Raw genomic sequence first — 17297 nt, 5'->3', positions numbered from 1 at the left:
TCCCAAACAAGAGACAATTTTATTAATAAAATCACTCTCTCCATCCCACAATTCCCACTAATGACAGAAAAACCGTCAGTCGTGCTGGGAGAGGGACACACAGCACCACTGACTGCCCAATATGTGTCCAACTGTCACAGCCTGAGGGACAGTGTACAGTATATACACAGGCATAGGTTTAGTGGGGGACGGGGTGATGCATCCCCCACAATGTTGAAAGAATGTTACATTGTTCCCCCCCAAAAATGTATGCATTGTTCCATAGGCAAAGGGGACACGTCCCCCCAATTCTGAAACCAAACCTACGCCACTGTACTATTTAAATTTAGGGTGGGGGTGGTATATATATGAATTTTCTGTATTGTTTAAATATTGTTTTACTGCTTGTTATAATTTTTTTATAATGCTTTGGCAATACCAATGTATTACTGTCATGCCAATAAAGCAAATTGAATTGAATTGAATTGAAGATCTCTCAGTAACAGTTTCAATCAGAGTTACTCGGGATTCTGAGCTTATTTCCCATTCTTCAGACAGCAGGAAACTGCAATACGGGTTTCTGTTAGTCAGGAGCCGTTTGAATGCAGCTTTATTTTGTTCACTTAATCTACCAAACAGGAAGTTAGAGACGTAATGGACAGGGAGCACAGTGGGGTTTGTGCTGCAGGTTAGACTGGGAGGGTGATGTGTGAGGAGACACTCTGGGACAGTGAGAGTTGCCCTCAGCTGTGTGGGTTAATATATACAGGATGTGTTGCATTGTGGGTCTGTCAATCTGAGATAGACTCGAGATATTATGATGCATTGCCAAACTGCTGTCTCTCACAGTCGCTGGTGACAGTAGAGGACACAGTGGCTGTATTCTCCGTCTCCTGCTCAGCTCTGGGTGTCCAGCAGTTGGTCAGTGTGAACAGCCTCTGACAGCAGGGGAGAGAGCCCAGTGTGTTCCTGACATCAGGCCTGAGGAGGATGTACAGCACTGGGTCCACAAGGGCACTGAGATTCACCATTTCAACTGTAATGAATGCGGCAATGCCAATACTTCTATTTGTTTTATTTTCCATAATGAAAGTCACTATGCAGAATGGGAGGAAGAGCACAGTGTAGGTGCCCAGGACGAGGGCCAGCATGCGCACAATCCTCCTCTTCTCTGCATCTCTTACAGAGGTGGCACCTGCGATGGCTCTCTTTGTGCCAAAGAAGAAGAACAAGAGAAGTGGGAATGGCAGGAGGCAGAGCACAGAGAAAGTTGTAATTATTTTTTGTTTAAAGTATGGCATAAAATAAAGTGGCTGCACCACTGTAGTAAATATCACAGCCAGCACCCACACTCCCACAGAGACCAGTGTGGCGTGCCTGACATTGCGGCGGTACCGGTACCACAGAGGATGGGCGACCACCAGGTATCTCTCCAGGGCGATGCAGAGCATGAACCCAATACTGGCACTGAGGCTGAAGATAAAGAGACTTAGAGAAATATCAATCCATAACCCCTCACTGCGTAGTTGGGTATATCTGGTCAACAGATATACTCTCACGCTGATCTGCAGGAGGTCGGCGATGAGCAGGTTGATGATGTAGATGGGCACCACCATGTCAGCTCTGATCATGCGGTACAGGCTGCAGATGGCCAGGCAGTTGGCAGGAAGCCCAACAACCACAACAAAAATGTCAATTACAATCACAGTGATGACTGCAATTCTAACATAGTTGTTGTTGTCAACGTCTGTGTCCAGTTCTGTGGTGTTTGAGTTGTTCATGGTCAGTGGGCGCTGCCTGGTGCTCGTCTGCTCTGCTCCTTGGGGCTTCAGACGGGTCCACCAGGCTGCTCTCTCCTGCTCCTCTCAGACAGAGACTCGGGGGACGGAGGGGCTGTGCTGCAGTGGGGGTGGGGGTGTTCTCTCTCTGGGACAGTCGCTCAGGCAGGCTGTGAGCATCCAGAGACCTGGACAATGACTGAGAGAAAGCAGAGCCCATTAGGGGCTGATATTAAATACTGCTGAGTGAGTGATGGCATGAGTTTCTAATGATCCAGTTCGTACTTACAGGAGAATTTCCAGAGACACATTTGCATATTCATATATGATAAAAGACATTGATGCTTTTCTATGAGTGATTTTACATTTCAAGTGACAAAACTCAGAGACAAATGAATGCATTAAATGAAAATAGTGATATCGATTAATATTGTTGAAGAAATTAAGCTTCACATAAGGTTCAGGTTCGAAAACAGTCAATATGCTTTATTCAGCAATGCTGGAGAGAAAGGCAGGTTTCTCTGCCCCCAGACAGATCTGAGCAGTTTTTATAGCAAATGGCTTAAGTGAGTATGGAGCTACATATCTCCTAATATGGATTGTATAGCTGAGTTCCTTATTTCCAGTTCCTTTTCCAGAGAAATAAAGTTTCAGTGTTGTACCACTGAAAGGGGCTTTATCATGAATGAATGCAATAAAATACAGAAAAATATACAATACATACTGTATACAATAGACAATATAACAAATGCTCTTGAGATGTGCACACTATCAGGAAATATGACTTTATATATTGCTTTACAATAATATATAACTAAAGATATGTATAATAAATCTACTCATTACATCAATACATTTTTACCATTATACCATGTACACTTTTCTTATCTTATTCTCTTACTATTATAACTATACATGTAAATGACAAGTATCTCTGCTAGCGTTAAACACAGGCCACAAAGCAACAGACTTTATTACAGCAATGTAACATGGCCGGACCTCGTGGCATTTATGCTAAATATGGCGCCTTGGTGCAGAGACTAGCGTTTCCTCTTGTATTAACAAGTCTAAAGCAACTTAACAAAAATAGTACACATTCACTGCAGACATCACAACAAATATTTACTCTAGATTATAGGAACTTAATAAACAGTTAAAAAATGATAAAATACCTAAAAGCGGAGATGACTGTGAAAACAAAACTCAGCACAGTATTTCCTCAACAAAGGCTTTATCGTGAATGAGGATAAAACGCATACTTGCAGGCATAAATAATCAGTCCTGGTGGATTAGTCTCTACCAATCGATAGATGATATAGGGAAATTATCCTTTTAAGAAAACAGCAAGAATTCCCACCAGCAACTGACATGCAGCATATGAATCCCCACAACATATAGCATATGTTAATGTTAATGGCATGATGTGCATTTGCATTTTATCTATGAAACTAACATATATAGCATACAGCATATACTGTTAGCTGCATAATGTGCATTTTATCTATCACATGAGCAAATGATGACAGCTACAAATCAAGACAGAAAAACAAGATTGCAGTTTGTCTCTTATGCTTATTTTTAAAACTTGACCCTTCTGCATGTACTCAACAACAACATGTCTGAGCTTTAACATTTGGTTCAGCAATTTGTACGGAAGAGCAATAGAGCCACTTAAGACCGAGAAAATATACACTCACCTAAAGGATTATTAGGAATACCTGTTCAGTTTCTCATTAATGCAATTATCTAACCAACCAATCACATGGCAGTTGCTTCAATGCATTTAGGGTTGTGGTCCTGGTCAAGACAATCTCCTGAACTCCAAACTGAATGTCTGAATGGGAAAGAAAGGTGATTTAAGCAATTTTGAGCGTGGCATGGTTGTTGGTGCCAGACGGGCCGGTCTGAGTATTTCACAATCTGCTCAGTTACTGGGATTTTCACACACAACCATTTCTAGGGTTTACAAAGAATGGTGTGAAAAGGGAAAAACATCCAGTATGCGGCAGTCCTGTGGGCGAAAATGCCTTGTTGATGCTAGAGGTCAGAGGAGAATGGGCCGACTGATTCAAGCTGATAGAAGAGCAACTTTGACTGAAATAACCACTCGTTACAACCGAGGTATGCAGCAAAGCATTTGTGAAGCCACAACACGTACAACCTTGAGGCGGATGGGCTACAACAGCAGAAGACCACACCGGGTACCACTCATCTCCAATACAAATAGGAAAAAGAGGCTACAATTTGCACAAGCTCACCAAAATTGGACAGTTGAAGACTGGAAAAATGTTGCCTGGTCTGATGAGTCTCGATTTCTGTTGAGACATTCAGATGGTAGTGTCAGAATTTGGCGTAAACAGAATGAGAACATGGATCCATCATGCCTTGTTACCACTGTGCAGGCTGGTGGTGGTGGTGTAATGGTGTGGGGGATGTTTTCTTGGCACACTTTAGGCCCCTTATAGTGCCAATTGGGCATCGTTTAAATGCCACGGCCTACCTGAGCATTGTTTATGACCATGTCCATCCCTTTATGACCACCATGTACCCATCCTCTGATGGCTACTTCCAGCAGGATAATGCACCATGTCACAAAGGTCGAATCATTTCAAATTGGTTTCTTGAACATGACAATGAGTTCACTGTACTAAACTGGCCCCCACAGTCACCAGATCTCAACCCAATAGAGCATCTTTGGGATGTGGTGGAACGGGAGCTTCGTGCCCTGGATGTGCATCCCACAAATCTCCATCAACTGCAAGATGCTATCCTATCAATATGGGCCAACATTTCTAAAGAATGCTTTCAGCACCTTGTTGAATCAATGCCACGTAGAATTAAGGCAGTTCTGAAGGCGAAAGGGGGTCAAACACAATATTAGTATGGTGTTCCTAATAATCCTTTAGGTGAGTGTATATTTATATTGAAAAAAAAGTCAAAAGTTAAATAAAAAAAATCAAAAGTATTGAGATTTTAAGATTAATTGTAAATGGTATATAAAGGTATATAGTGTGTATGTCTTTCATCATAATGTCTGAGATATTAAGCTATTGTAGCAGTTTTGACTAGTTGCTAAAGTCCTTGATTCTCTTCCTGGGTGATTACAAAACCTGACTGTCATTACTAAAGCTACTCTTTTTGTCCAGAACAATGTCAATGGGTACAGCAGAAATGACAAGCTCACAATCTAATTTACATAATTTAGGTAATATGTTAGCCAACACTTCACTTCTCAAATTAACATAAGCATGTGGTTGGATGCCTTAATTAATTTAGTTTAAGTTGTTAATTTGCAAAACAACTGGTGATTTACTATCAATTCTCTATTATGTATTGCTAGTTTCACTAAAAACTGTAGCTAGTTAGAAGCAGGAGTTTAGGGCAACATCTGTGCCAACTGACTGAGACGTTGCTTTCAGTGAAATTATGCAATTGATAAATAACGTTTGCTAAAACTATCCTAATTTGTGAAAAAGTATTAATTGTGAGGTTAAGAAAGCATATTGTGACCATACAACAGCCTCTCTGGTGATTTTTAATCCATGAGATTAATATATCCATAAATACTATACTAATTATTACTTATCACACTCATCCACCAAGAAGAGGGCCGTGCAACACAGGTATAAATAGCAGGTTCTTCTTATTCTTCTTGTTCTTTTCGAATCAATGGTGGATTATGCAATCGATAACATCTTAACTACCCTATGGGTGTCTGAACCTGAACTTTAAACTTCTTTCTGAAAAGTTTATTTCAACTTTTTTCTACAAAAAAACGACTTAAATCTCAACACTTTTGACTTTATTCTCAAAAGTTTAACTTTTCTTCTCAAAATAATATTTTTCTTCTTCTAAGTGCCCCTAACGCTCTTCCCTACATTTGTGCCTGTTTAATCTGAATTTATTTCCTCAATGTGTCAAATGAGTCAAATTTTGCAACTAAGGAACCATTTATTTCCTGTTAATTACTTAATTAATTATTATTCAGCAGAGGCTAATATAATTTCCATGCAAGACTACCATAAATATTAGAAAGGAATCATAAAACATCAACAGAATATTATACGATTATATATGTTAATGAGATAATTTGTATATATCATTTATGTAACACTTTTCAACCTGTTATCTTTCAGATGTTGTGACAATTAGTGTTTCTCTCATAACGTCCCCAACACGTCCCCCTTATGTGACATAGAGATGTCTGTCACTGTCCTCTACACATCCATATACAGTATATACATCTGTAGGGATCGGGATCATTTCAAACAAATCACTACACTGTGTACAGCTACCCAGATATCTTCACGATCTGCTGGACTGGACAGACTGGACACCAAGACTGGACAGACACCATAACAGCAACAATATGATCCTTCACACAGTGGACATGAGAACTGTACTGACCTGGAGATCACCGCTGTCCACTGGAGAAAGAGAGAGAGAGAGAGAGAGAGAGAGGATCTGTGCAGTCGCCTCAGTCTGCTCAGTGATATTATAAGGTGTTTATAACCCTCAGTCAGGTGACCAAACCCACAGGAGCCCGCTAAGGGCCATGTCATGATACCGCTGGCATTACATAACATCAAGTAAACCACAATATTTCCAATCAGGCCATGTGTCTATGACAGTGCAGTACTGTTCTGCATCAGACAGGATTGTTAGAGGCAGTGAGGGGGCGGGGGGGATTTAAAAAATATTGAAATATTTTCAATTGCCATGTGTTGTTTTTTCCCATGTCAGTCACTGCATCCTCAATTTGCCTCACATGGAACAGAAAGTGTAACACTCACACACATATACATAACCATGGTATAATCTAACTATTGATGAATGAGGTAGTAAAGGTTTATATATGAGAGTACTAGGCATCAGTATAGGCCGGGTTATAGAGAGCTGTTATGGAGCATGTCTGGGAGCACACTCGTTATAAACACTGTCAGTGACCGATGTCCAGCCAGTCCAGCCCCCCCCCTTCCTCTGTGTCTAACAAAATACCTGGTGTCAGTGTAAATGCAAAGGTAACGGAAGACAAACACAATCATTATTTGTAATAATTTGATCTTCACTTGTTAGTTATTAAAATATGGGATCCAGTTTTTATATTTTATATTAACTGTATACTTTACCTTTGCACAATTTTGAACCTTATCTTTTAATCTGACATTTTATACTGTATTATTGCACTTTTTTATTGCTCTTATATTCTGTAAGTCACCTTGGATAATGGTACCTGCTAAGAAATAATGAAATAAAGAAGTAAAAATAGTAATAATAAGCGCTCGTCTTGCTGACAATACTTCCTGTTATTGAAAGTCTCTCAGTTTCATCACTTTTTAGCATTTCTTAACAGGAAGTGCTGGTTTATGGTTTCATAACAAGGTCACTGCCTCACTGTCTTACTGTGCTGCGGTACTGTGCTATAGTTCAACCCTGATACCTAGAAGAACAGAGTCTGATAAGAACCGGTTTTCACCAGCAATTTGGGCTTGATACCTCATACAAACCCCCCATATATTAAGTATTGCCTGAATTTTCCCAGTTTAGCCATATATGTGTCTTACTGACCAGAAACTGAATTTCCACTCATCATGGAACAGACATGTGGGCCTGTCATGTCAAGTAAAGTCAAGTCAAGTCAAGTTTATTTGTATAGCACATTTTCATACACAAGGCAACTCAAAGTGTTTACATGAGACAACAAGACATTATATAAAAATGTTATTAAAAATAATTAGAAATAAAAACAATCTTAATAATTAGACAATTCAAACATTCTGGAAAATGTCAAATATATACAGTGCAGAACAGGAATATTTTGTAACGTGGTTACAGTTTGGGCATTTGTAATGTCTTCTGGAAGTTTGTTCCAGCTATAAGTAGCACAGTAACAAAAGGCTGCCTCTCCATGTTTTGTTTTAACTCTTGGAATGGATAATAAGCCAGCATCAGATTAACTCTAGGGGGTTCGAATGGCAAGAGCAGATCAGACATATGGAGGCCCTAGCCCTTTCAGTGACTTGTTCACAAGCAGCAATGCTTTGAAGTTAATTCTTTGATTGATTGGGAGCCAGTGCAAAGACCTAAGAATTGTCTCGATGTGATCACATTTCCTTGTTTTTAAAACACTCTAGCAGTGGCATTTTGAATAAGTTACAGTTGGCGAATCGCTTTTCTTGATAGGCTTGTAAATAAGCCATTACAATAATCCAATTTGAAGATAAAGGTGTGAATAAGCTTTTTGAGGTCCTGTTTAGGCATAAAGTCTCTTGAGTCTTGCTATATTTTTTAACTGATAGTAAGCTGATTTTGTTATTGAATTAATATGACTATTGAAATTTAATTCTGAGTCAAAAATTACCTCAAGATTTCTGACCTGATTTTTAGTCTGAAGGGACAGGGAATCAAGGTGAGCACTGACGCTAAGTCATTTATCATGGGCGCCGATAACAATGATCTCAATTTTATTTTTGTTTAATTGTAGAAAATGTTGTGCATCCAGATATTAATATGTTCAATGCATTGATAGAACAAGTCAATTGGACCATAATCATTTGGTAAGAGAGCTATGTAAATTTGGGTGTCATTTGCATAGCTGTGGTAAGCGATATTATTTTTTTGTAAGATTTGTCCAAACAGGAGCATATAAAGATTGAATAATAGAGGCCCAAGGATTGATCCTTGGGGGACACCACAAATCATTGTAATCTGCTCAGAAGTAAAATTGCCAATGGAAACAAAATAATTTCTATCCACTAGATAGGTGTTAAACCAATTTAGGGTGGTACCTGAAAGTCCAACCCAATTTTCTTGTCTGTCCAGCAGAATTGTATGATCTACAATCTCAAATGCAGCGCTAAGATCTAATAACACTAAGACTGACATTTTACCAGTCAGTATTTAAATGAATGTCATTTAGGACCTTGATAAGGGCAGTCTCTGTACTGTGATGGGGGCAAAATCCAGATTGAAATTTGTCAAGGCAACCATTAGAAATCAAAAAGTTACTAAGTTGCCGATAAATAACTTTTTCAATAACTTTACCTATAAAAGGTAAATTAGATATAGGTCTGTAATTATTTAGAACAAATTCTTCTAGGCTGCTCTTTTTAAATAGAGGCTTACTTAGTGTGGTTTTAAAAGCCTCAGGGAAGATATGATTGGAGGGAGGTATTGACAATTTGAAGTATTTCATTCGCCAGGCAATTAAAAACATTCTTAAAAAAGTTTGTAGGTAGACTGTCAAAGCAACAGGAAGAAGATCTCAGACAGTTTCCGCAAGAGTTTTCCAATCAATGATCTAAAACTGAGTCATATTTATCATGTTATCTCTATTTAGATGAGAAGGCAGCGCTGTGTAATTGATAGAGATGGTAGAGTTAATAGCTTGTCTAATGTCTTGAATTTTATCACAAAACAAATTTCCAAAGTCATTGCATTTATTAATGGAAAAAAGTTTAGGAGGTATTGGAGCCGGTGGGTTTGTCAGCCTATTTACAGTAGCAAACAGGATGTGTGTGTTGTTATTGGCATTATTATTAATTAATTAATTAGAATTTTCATTTTGGTGAATCCCTACTCATGAATAATGATTATTATCCTCTAAATTGCCAGCTACATATGGAAGGTGATTTGCTGATAACAAAGATAGGTTTGAAACAATTCAACTTTAATAAGAAACAAGTAGAGAATGTAAGTTGCTCATAAACTGAAAGGAGTAACTGAGAAGTCAGAAAATAACAGGTTCTCATAATTCATTGGAAAGAATGCAGGCAAATTAATAGTTACTGTGAGAAAACTACAGTGTCAAAGCACACAAAGCACAGAGGCATGAAATGATCTCTATTTTGCGCCACACTCCCAACTTAAATAGCTAGGCAGAGAGTCAGGGGGCAGGTGAAGAATGTGATAGAATGTGGGTTGGTGGTGTGCACTTGGCAAAAGAACAATAAAATAATTAATGAAATAAAACATAATATAAACACACAAAGCAAAAAGGAAGCAACCACTTCAAAAATAAAAAGTACAACAGTGATAATAAACCATTATGTGCTCACATCTAAAAAAACATAATAAGGTATTAAGTAATTAAATCATGCAAATTAAGCCCATCAAGCCATGCTTGTGATACTTACAGTGCAATGATGAAACAGGAGCTACTTTGATTGTGTTTTTGAAAGTCTTTTGTACATTTTCATTTTAATCATGGTGATTAATTTGTTACATTTTAAAAGGGAAGTAAAAAACAAGCACTTTCAATAAACACAACATTTCCATACCAAGCATTTTTGGCATAATTGTAATTAAATAGTTGAATTAGGCAATGAGTCTAACTAGTCCCTGTCCACAGTTGTCCTGAGTGTCTGCTGTGAGTGGAGTTTCAAGCCCCCTGTGACCTGGTCACTGTGCTTTACATCTGGGATGTGTGTCTGAGTCAGAGGACAGATGAGCAGAACAGACCAGCAGATCAGAGCGTTATCCATGTATTAACGGTGTTATGCACGTGCGTATCATTTCAGCACAGAGCAGAGCACAGTTCAGTGAATATGTTCAAGGGAAACCAATTTCATTTCAACACAGCCCAGTGCTTCTCCAGACAATGAGGATCCTTCTCAAAGTGAGCTGGAGCCCCTTCATCAGTCACTGAACCTCACAATGAGAGGAGGTGAACAGGACTGACGCAGAATAAACCCAGAGCCAGACTGAATCAACACTGTAAACCCTCCCCCTCCATCGGCCAATCACACACTCCCAGTACGCCATGCTGTTCTTCCATTGGGCAGCTGGAGGAGACTCAGGCCACAGGATGTGCCAGTGTCGGAGTCTGTGATTGGCTGGTGAGCGGAGGTGTTGACTCAATCATTTAAGCATTTATAACTTTAAACAGTATACAGAAATCTTAATTTCCAAAATAAAATATTTTTGTTTTCTCTGTTTCTGAAACATTCCAGCACTCGTCTCAGATCAATAATAATGTACCACAGACAATACAAGTTATTAAATTAATAGAAATATGACATTCCCTTTATTCTTTTGAACCCTTTATGATGCAGAAGGAAAGATCCTTCAGTAACAGTATCAATCAGAGTTACTCGTAATTTGGTGCTTCTTTCTCATTCTTCAGACAGCAGGAAACTGCAATACAGGTTTCTGTTAGTCAGGTTAGACTGGGAGGGTGATGTGTGAGGAGACACTCTAGGACAGAGAGAGTTGCCCTCAGCTGTGTGGGTTAATATATAAAGGATGTGATGCATTGTGGGACTGTCTGTCTGTCTGTCTGTCTGTCTGAGATAGACACCAGGGATTATAACACATTGCCAAACCCCTGTGTCTCTCAGACACTGGTGACAGTAGGAGACACAGTGGCTGTATTCTCCGTCTCCTCTGTCTCAGCTGTGGGTGTCCAGCAGTTGCTCAGTGTGTTCCTGACATCAGTCCTGAGGAGGATGTACAGCACTGGGTCCACAAGGGCACTGAAATTCACCATTTGCATTGCAATCTTTAAGATAATGTTAATATTTGTATTTATTGTATAGCACCTAATGAAATTTACTATGCAGTATGGGAGGAAGAGCACAGTGTAGGTGCCCAGGACGAGGGCCAGCATGCGCACAATCCTCCTCTTCTCTGCGTCTCGTACAGAGGTGGCGCCGGCGATGGCTCTCCATGTGCCGAAGAAGAAGAACAAGAGAAGAGGGAATGGCAAGAGCCAGAGCACAGAAAAAGTTATCATTATTTCCTTGTGAAAGTGAAGGATAATATATAGTGGCATTGCCACTGTAGTAAATATCACAGCCAGCACCCAGACTCCCACAGAGACCAGTGTGGCGTGCCTGACATTGCGGTGGTACCGGTACCACAGAGGATGGGCGACCACCAGGTATCTCTCCAGGGCGATGCACAGCATGAACCCAATGCTGGCACTCAGGCCGAAGATAAAGAGACTGAAAGGAAAAGCCTTAGCAATCCGTAATCCTTCGCTGTCTGTAAGTGTCAATAAGATTAACCGGAGTATTCTTGCGATGATCTGCAGGAGGTCGGAGATGAGCAGGTTGATGATGTAGATGGGCACCACCATGTCAGCCCTGATCATGCGGTACAGGCTGCAGATGGCCAGGCAGTTTGCTGGCAGCCCGATGACCACAATAAAAATTTCTATTATAACTATTAATGCATTTTCTGAGTATTCCAACTTGTCCTGAGAGTCTGTGTCGAGTCCAGTGGTGTTTGAGTTGTTCATGGTCAGTGGACACTGCCTGGTGTTCGTCTGCTCTGTTCTCTGTGGCTCCTCGCTGCTCCTGGGGGCTTCAGACGGGTCCACCAGGCTGCTCTCTCCTGCTCCTCTCAGACAGAGACTCGGGGGACGGAGGGGCTGTGCTGCAGTGGGGGTGGGGGTGTTCTCTCTCTGGGACAGTCGCTCAGGCAGGCTGTGAGCATCCAGAGACCTGGAAAATGACTGAGAGAAAGCAGACCCCATTAGAGGCTGATATTAAATACTGCTGAGTGAGTGATGGTATGAGTTACAAGTGATCCAGTTTGTACTAAGAGCAACATTTCCGCAGACCTATTTAAATATTTATAAATTATATGAGCCTGAACTTTTTCAGGAAAATATAATACTTTTGGTCAGTTTCTCATTGATGCTTTTCTGTGTTTTTTTCTATTGTTGAAGTGAATAAACTCACAAAGAGACCAATCAACATGCAGGAATAACAATCAAGTCAGCACACAATATGGGGATGCAAAAAAGGCAAACAAAATGCTAGGGTATTTTGTCAAAAGTGTAGAATTTAAAACAAGGGCAGTGATGTTCAGACTGTACAATGCACTAGTTAGAGCTCATCTGGATACTGTGTACAGTTCTGGGCTCCACACTTCAAGAAAGATATCGCTGCTCTAGAGGCAGTTCAGAGGAGAGCAACCAGACTTATTCCAGGTCTGAAGGGAAAGTCCTACTGAGAGACTGAGGACCTGAACCTTTTCACCCTGGAACAGAGGAGACTACGTGGGGACTTGATCCAAGTCTTGAAAATCAAGAAAGACATCGACCACATTAAACCAGAGGAGCTTTTCCAGATCAACAGGGACACACGCACCCGGGGACACAAATGGAAATTGGGCTTCAAGGCATTCAAGACAGAAAACAGGAGGCATTTCTTCACACAGAGAGTCGTCACAATCTGAACAAACTCCCCAGCGATGTGGATGAAGTGACATTTGTGAACATTTAAAAATATTGGCTAGGATCCTTGGATCACTTAGTTATTTAAGAACACCAAACAAGCATGATGGGTCATAATGAAGAATTGGAAATAAACATTACATTGTTCAAGTAAAACTTCTCTCTAAATTGTAGGTGTCATATCCATGTCCTGACCTTGTTCCCAGTCTCCCCACCAGAGGTCACTGTCTCTCATGCTCTGCTCTACCTCAGCTTTCAATACCCATTCTCAGGGTAACTTCAGGTCAAGTGCTCTCCATTAATTTGCCCAGTAGTACACCTGCCCCCAGTTGCCTCAGCTCATTAGTTCAGTATTTATACTCCCCTGTTTCTACAGCTCATCGCAAAGTCTTGAAAGCCTCTTGTACAGCACCACTGAGCATTATAAACTGGATAGGAATCTTGGATCACTTATTTATTAATGGACACCAAACGAGTACGATAGGTCGAATGGCCTTCTCTTTTTGGTAAACTTTCTTATGTTTCTATTATTATTCCTATTACCGGGTGGCCCTATATGCTCACTACGCAAGTTGCGTAGGGACATTATCAATGAGAAACAATTGCGCTCTATACACTGAAAACCTTTGCACTCTCTACACTGATATTGTATGCACCGTGTACACTGAAAATGCTTGTGCCCTGTACACTGAAATTGCTTGCCCTGTGTACACTGAATTCAAGACCAGATAGGTGACATCAAAATATAAGTACTCCCGCGCAGCATTATTGTATATTATGTCAAAGTGGTACGTGACCTGTGTAATACAGATTAAGCGCAAAGTGCTGGTTTGTCATGCATTTGCTTTCTATACATATGTATGATGTATGTAAATACAATTAATATAGTTGTATAAATGTGTTGTTAGGCTATAGATTAAAACCATCTAAAGCACAAGCCAAGAATCTGAGCTAGAAAGGGATACGTCGGTATTTCCTACTTTCCTGCGAACGCATGGATACCATTTTAGGTCTGTGTGTCCAGTTTGAGATAATTTGAATTTTTCATTTCCTTAGCATAGCACAATAGAAGCCAATGGTCAGAAGCCAACTAATATCTGTTTGAGTAGGAAATCTGACTAAAGCCAAAATACTGTAGTAGTATCCCTTTATATAACTTAAGGCTTAATAATATGTTCCTTAAATTAGTTTTTTAGCCCTCATTTCTAATCAATAGTAAAGAGTAATAATACAAAATGTATCATGAAGTTAAGCATGACTCCACAGAAATGGGCCAACATATTTTTATTTAATCAAATGCCATACCACCTCTTGTAAGCATCACCTGTATATGCATGACCATTTTACTTGTCTGACTGGGTTTGGGTATTTATTTACTTAAAAGTTAATTGTAAAACCAATTAAATTACTATATGTTTATATACACGCACAGAGGCAGTATCAATGAGAAATGCCTTATACAGAGTAGTTTTTACCAAAGTGTTTGTGTTCTGAAATATCTGCAGCTAAAAAGGAACAGAAAGACTGTATATGTCATACTTACACCGATCAGCCATAACATGTGGTCTGATCCAACAGACGAGCTACTGTAGCTCAAATTGATGAAAAAGTGAATGCTGGTTCTGATAGAAAGGTGTCAGAACACACAGTGCATCGCAGTTTGTTGCGTATGGGGCTGCGTAGCCGCAGACCAGTCAGGGTGCCCATGCTGACCCCTGTCCACTGCCGAAAGCACCTACAATGGGCACGTGAGCATCAGAACTGGACCACGAAGCAATGGAAGAAGGTGGCCTGTCCTGATGAATTATGAGTTCAAGGTGTTGACTCCAAAATCCCCAGATCTCAATCCAATCGAGCATCTGTGGGATGTGCTGGACAAACAAGTCTGATCCATGGAGGATGATCTAAACATTTAACTGTATACAGAGTGTCTAAGGCATCAGATATAAGAAAGAAAGAATATGATTCTATTTTAATAAAAATGTTAAAGTAATACAAAATAAACATAGATTCCACATTGGATAAACAGATTAATAATAGATAAATAGTCATTGTAATGCCGGGGGGTTGCTATGAGTGGTGAACCCAAGCACAGAGCAAGGAATAAATAGATGATAGAGGTAGCAAACAGGAATAATAGGGAGATCCAGAAAACGAGGTCAGATAAACAGGCTTGTCACTAAAACAGTAGGCAAAATTTTGCACCAAACTGACGGAACAAAGGGGTATAAATAGAGAGATAGATAATGGGAGAAATGAGGAGCAGGTGAGAAAAGCTAACCAGGAGACAAGGAGTGATAATTCAGTACCAAGGCAAAGAGAAACAAAGACCAGGGAAAGCAGAAGTTGGAACCAAGGCGACCTCTGGTGGTGATAAAGAGGGCTGAGCGGAAGACATGACAGTCATGGTGTCCCAACAGAAGGCCAATAATGTTTGTTAACCATGTTATGGGCAAATTCTGTAATGTCAAATTAAAGGAAACAAAAGGCTAGATTCTAAATGAGCAGCACCAAGCAGAGAGACTGACAGCCTTGACAGCCTGTTAAAACAGGCAGCCTGATGTAAAATCAATTATTAGAATACCATAGAAGCATAACATTATAAGTATAGAATAAGTGAACTTAAAAACCATAAATAAATAAATAAATAAATAAAAAAGTTCCACAAAATAGAAACATTAGGAATCTGATTAAATTGCAATAAGGCAATGATTTCCTAGAAATACGAGACTGCAATGCATAAATGCATTATTGAGATCAATAAAAAGGCTTTAATTTCCTAAAATATTTTGTTAAGTTAATAATTTAATTAATTAGCTAAAATAGTGGCATGAAATATATGTAAAAAATAGTAATAATACATATAAATTCATAGAAAGTACATTTATCATAAGACATTAGGGATAGGAGAAAGAACAGCTGTTAACCACGCAGTTTACGAGGATTTGAGAATTGAAAAGGCCAATAAGGGACAATAAGGATTTACTTATGGTATAACAATGTGAAATATATGAATAACTGAATAAGACAGTCATGGCTAGTTTAAGTCCTGAAACTCTATGAATATAGTCTTTTAACACAAATAAATACTCTATCAGTCAGAAAAAGGAAGGAAGCACCCTCCAGGAAAGGGGGTGGGTGTAGGGGGTGTGAATTGGTCTGCGGCCTGCGGTTCCCCTGCTTGCCTCAGACAGCACTACAATAATTATTAAAAGGAAATACATAAATAAAACAGGGACTGAGAATAGAGAGCTGCCTAATGAGTAAATGTAAACAGAGCGAAAGTGTCTATAACCAGTAATGTCCTGGGAAATAAACAATAGTTACATTACTATTATCTGTCTTCACAGGAGCCAGCAATACTGCGTATCTCTCACATATCTCCCTACCACTATGCCATGACACATAGTGGTAGTGGTGCAGCCCAGATACCGTCCTCATGGTCACTGATGCCAATGTCTATGTGTTAAGACAGGAGGGAGGGGGGTGGAGTATGCTTACCATACTCTGGTAAAAGTAACTCTAGTAATATAGTAACTCTGCTGATTCCAACAGGAGGGTGGCAATGCAGTGATTTATTTGCTAATATTTTTTTTTGCTGTGGAGTGTTGATCACACTTGTACAGAGTTTTTTTAATAGCTGTAGCATTGACAGCTCTTTGATTTACACTACAAGTGAGTGCAGAGTAAATTCACCACTTCTCTACAGTTACAGCTTTATGGAATTACTCCGGCTATGAGTGACGTTCAGATTCGAGCCCGGACTCATTTTACTCATGCGAACTGTCCGAATCCGTCAAGCCCTGGATCTTTGGACCGCGAAAATCACAGTCTAAACTTTTTCAGGATTTTCCCTCTCAATCCACACATGACAATCTTTAAGACTTTTCAAAATCACTTCACTGGAACACCTAAAAATATCAATCAGGGAGTGGCCACTCCTTAAATAATTATGGATTGATTAATGCATATAAAATTTTAAATAGAAGGGAAACATGAAACCTCAGCAACACAATATACATATAATAAGATGAGATGATTTGTATATATTATTTATGTAACACTTTTCAACCTCTTATCTCTCAGATCTCATGCTAATTAGTGTTTCTCTCTAACTGTGCCCAATGTCTGTCACTGTCCTCTACACATCCATCTTCACGAGCTGCTGAACTGGACAGACTGGACAGACTGGACAGACACCATTTACAGCAACAATATGATCCTTTACACAGTGTACATGTGAACTGTACTGACCTGGAGATCACCGCTGTCCGCTGGAGAGACAGAGAGTGATAGAGAGAGAGAGAGAGAGAGAGAGAGAGAGAGAGAGAGAGAGGGTCAGTGCAGTCACCTTGGTC

General features: G+C 39.7%; 1 protein-coding gene across 1 annotated transcript; it reads right to left on the bottom strand.

Annotated features, from left to right (window-relative positions):
- Positions 1-9405: 9405 nt before the first annotated feature.
- On the bottom strand, positions 9406-17297 carry LOC136768600 (G-protein coupled receptor 4-like). Its single transcript, XM_066722884.1, has 2 exons — positions 17194-17297; positions 9406-12213 (listed from the first exon to the last, which is right to left on the bottom strand). Exon 2 carries the CDS (start codon positions 11995-11997, stop codon positions 11092-11094), a length of 906 nt encoding a protein of 301 aa, XP_066578981.1. The 5' UTR covers positions 11998-12213; positions 17194-17297; the 3' UTR covers positions 9406-11091.

The sequence above is a fragment of the Amia ocellicauda genome, chromosome 14 (genome assembly GCF_036373705.1).
Source record: "Amia ocellicauda isolate fAmiCal2 chromosome 14, fAmiCal2.hap1, whole genome shotgun sequence".
Taxonomy (NCBI): domain Eukaryota; kingdom Metazoa; phylum Chordata; class Actinopteri; order Amiiformes; family Amiidae; genus Amia; species Amia ocellicauda.
Note: the sequence above shows the minus strand (reverse complement) of the source record. Positions and strands in the feature narration are given on the sequence as shown.

Bases quoted from the DNA above. Each gene is read 5' to 3' on its own strand.
- LOC136768600 (XM_066722884.1), bottom strand. From the start codon at position 11,997: ATGAACAACTCAAACACCACTGGACTCGACACAGACTCTCAGGACAAG.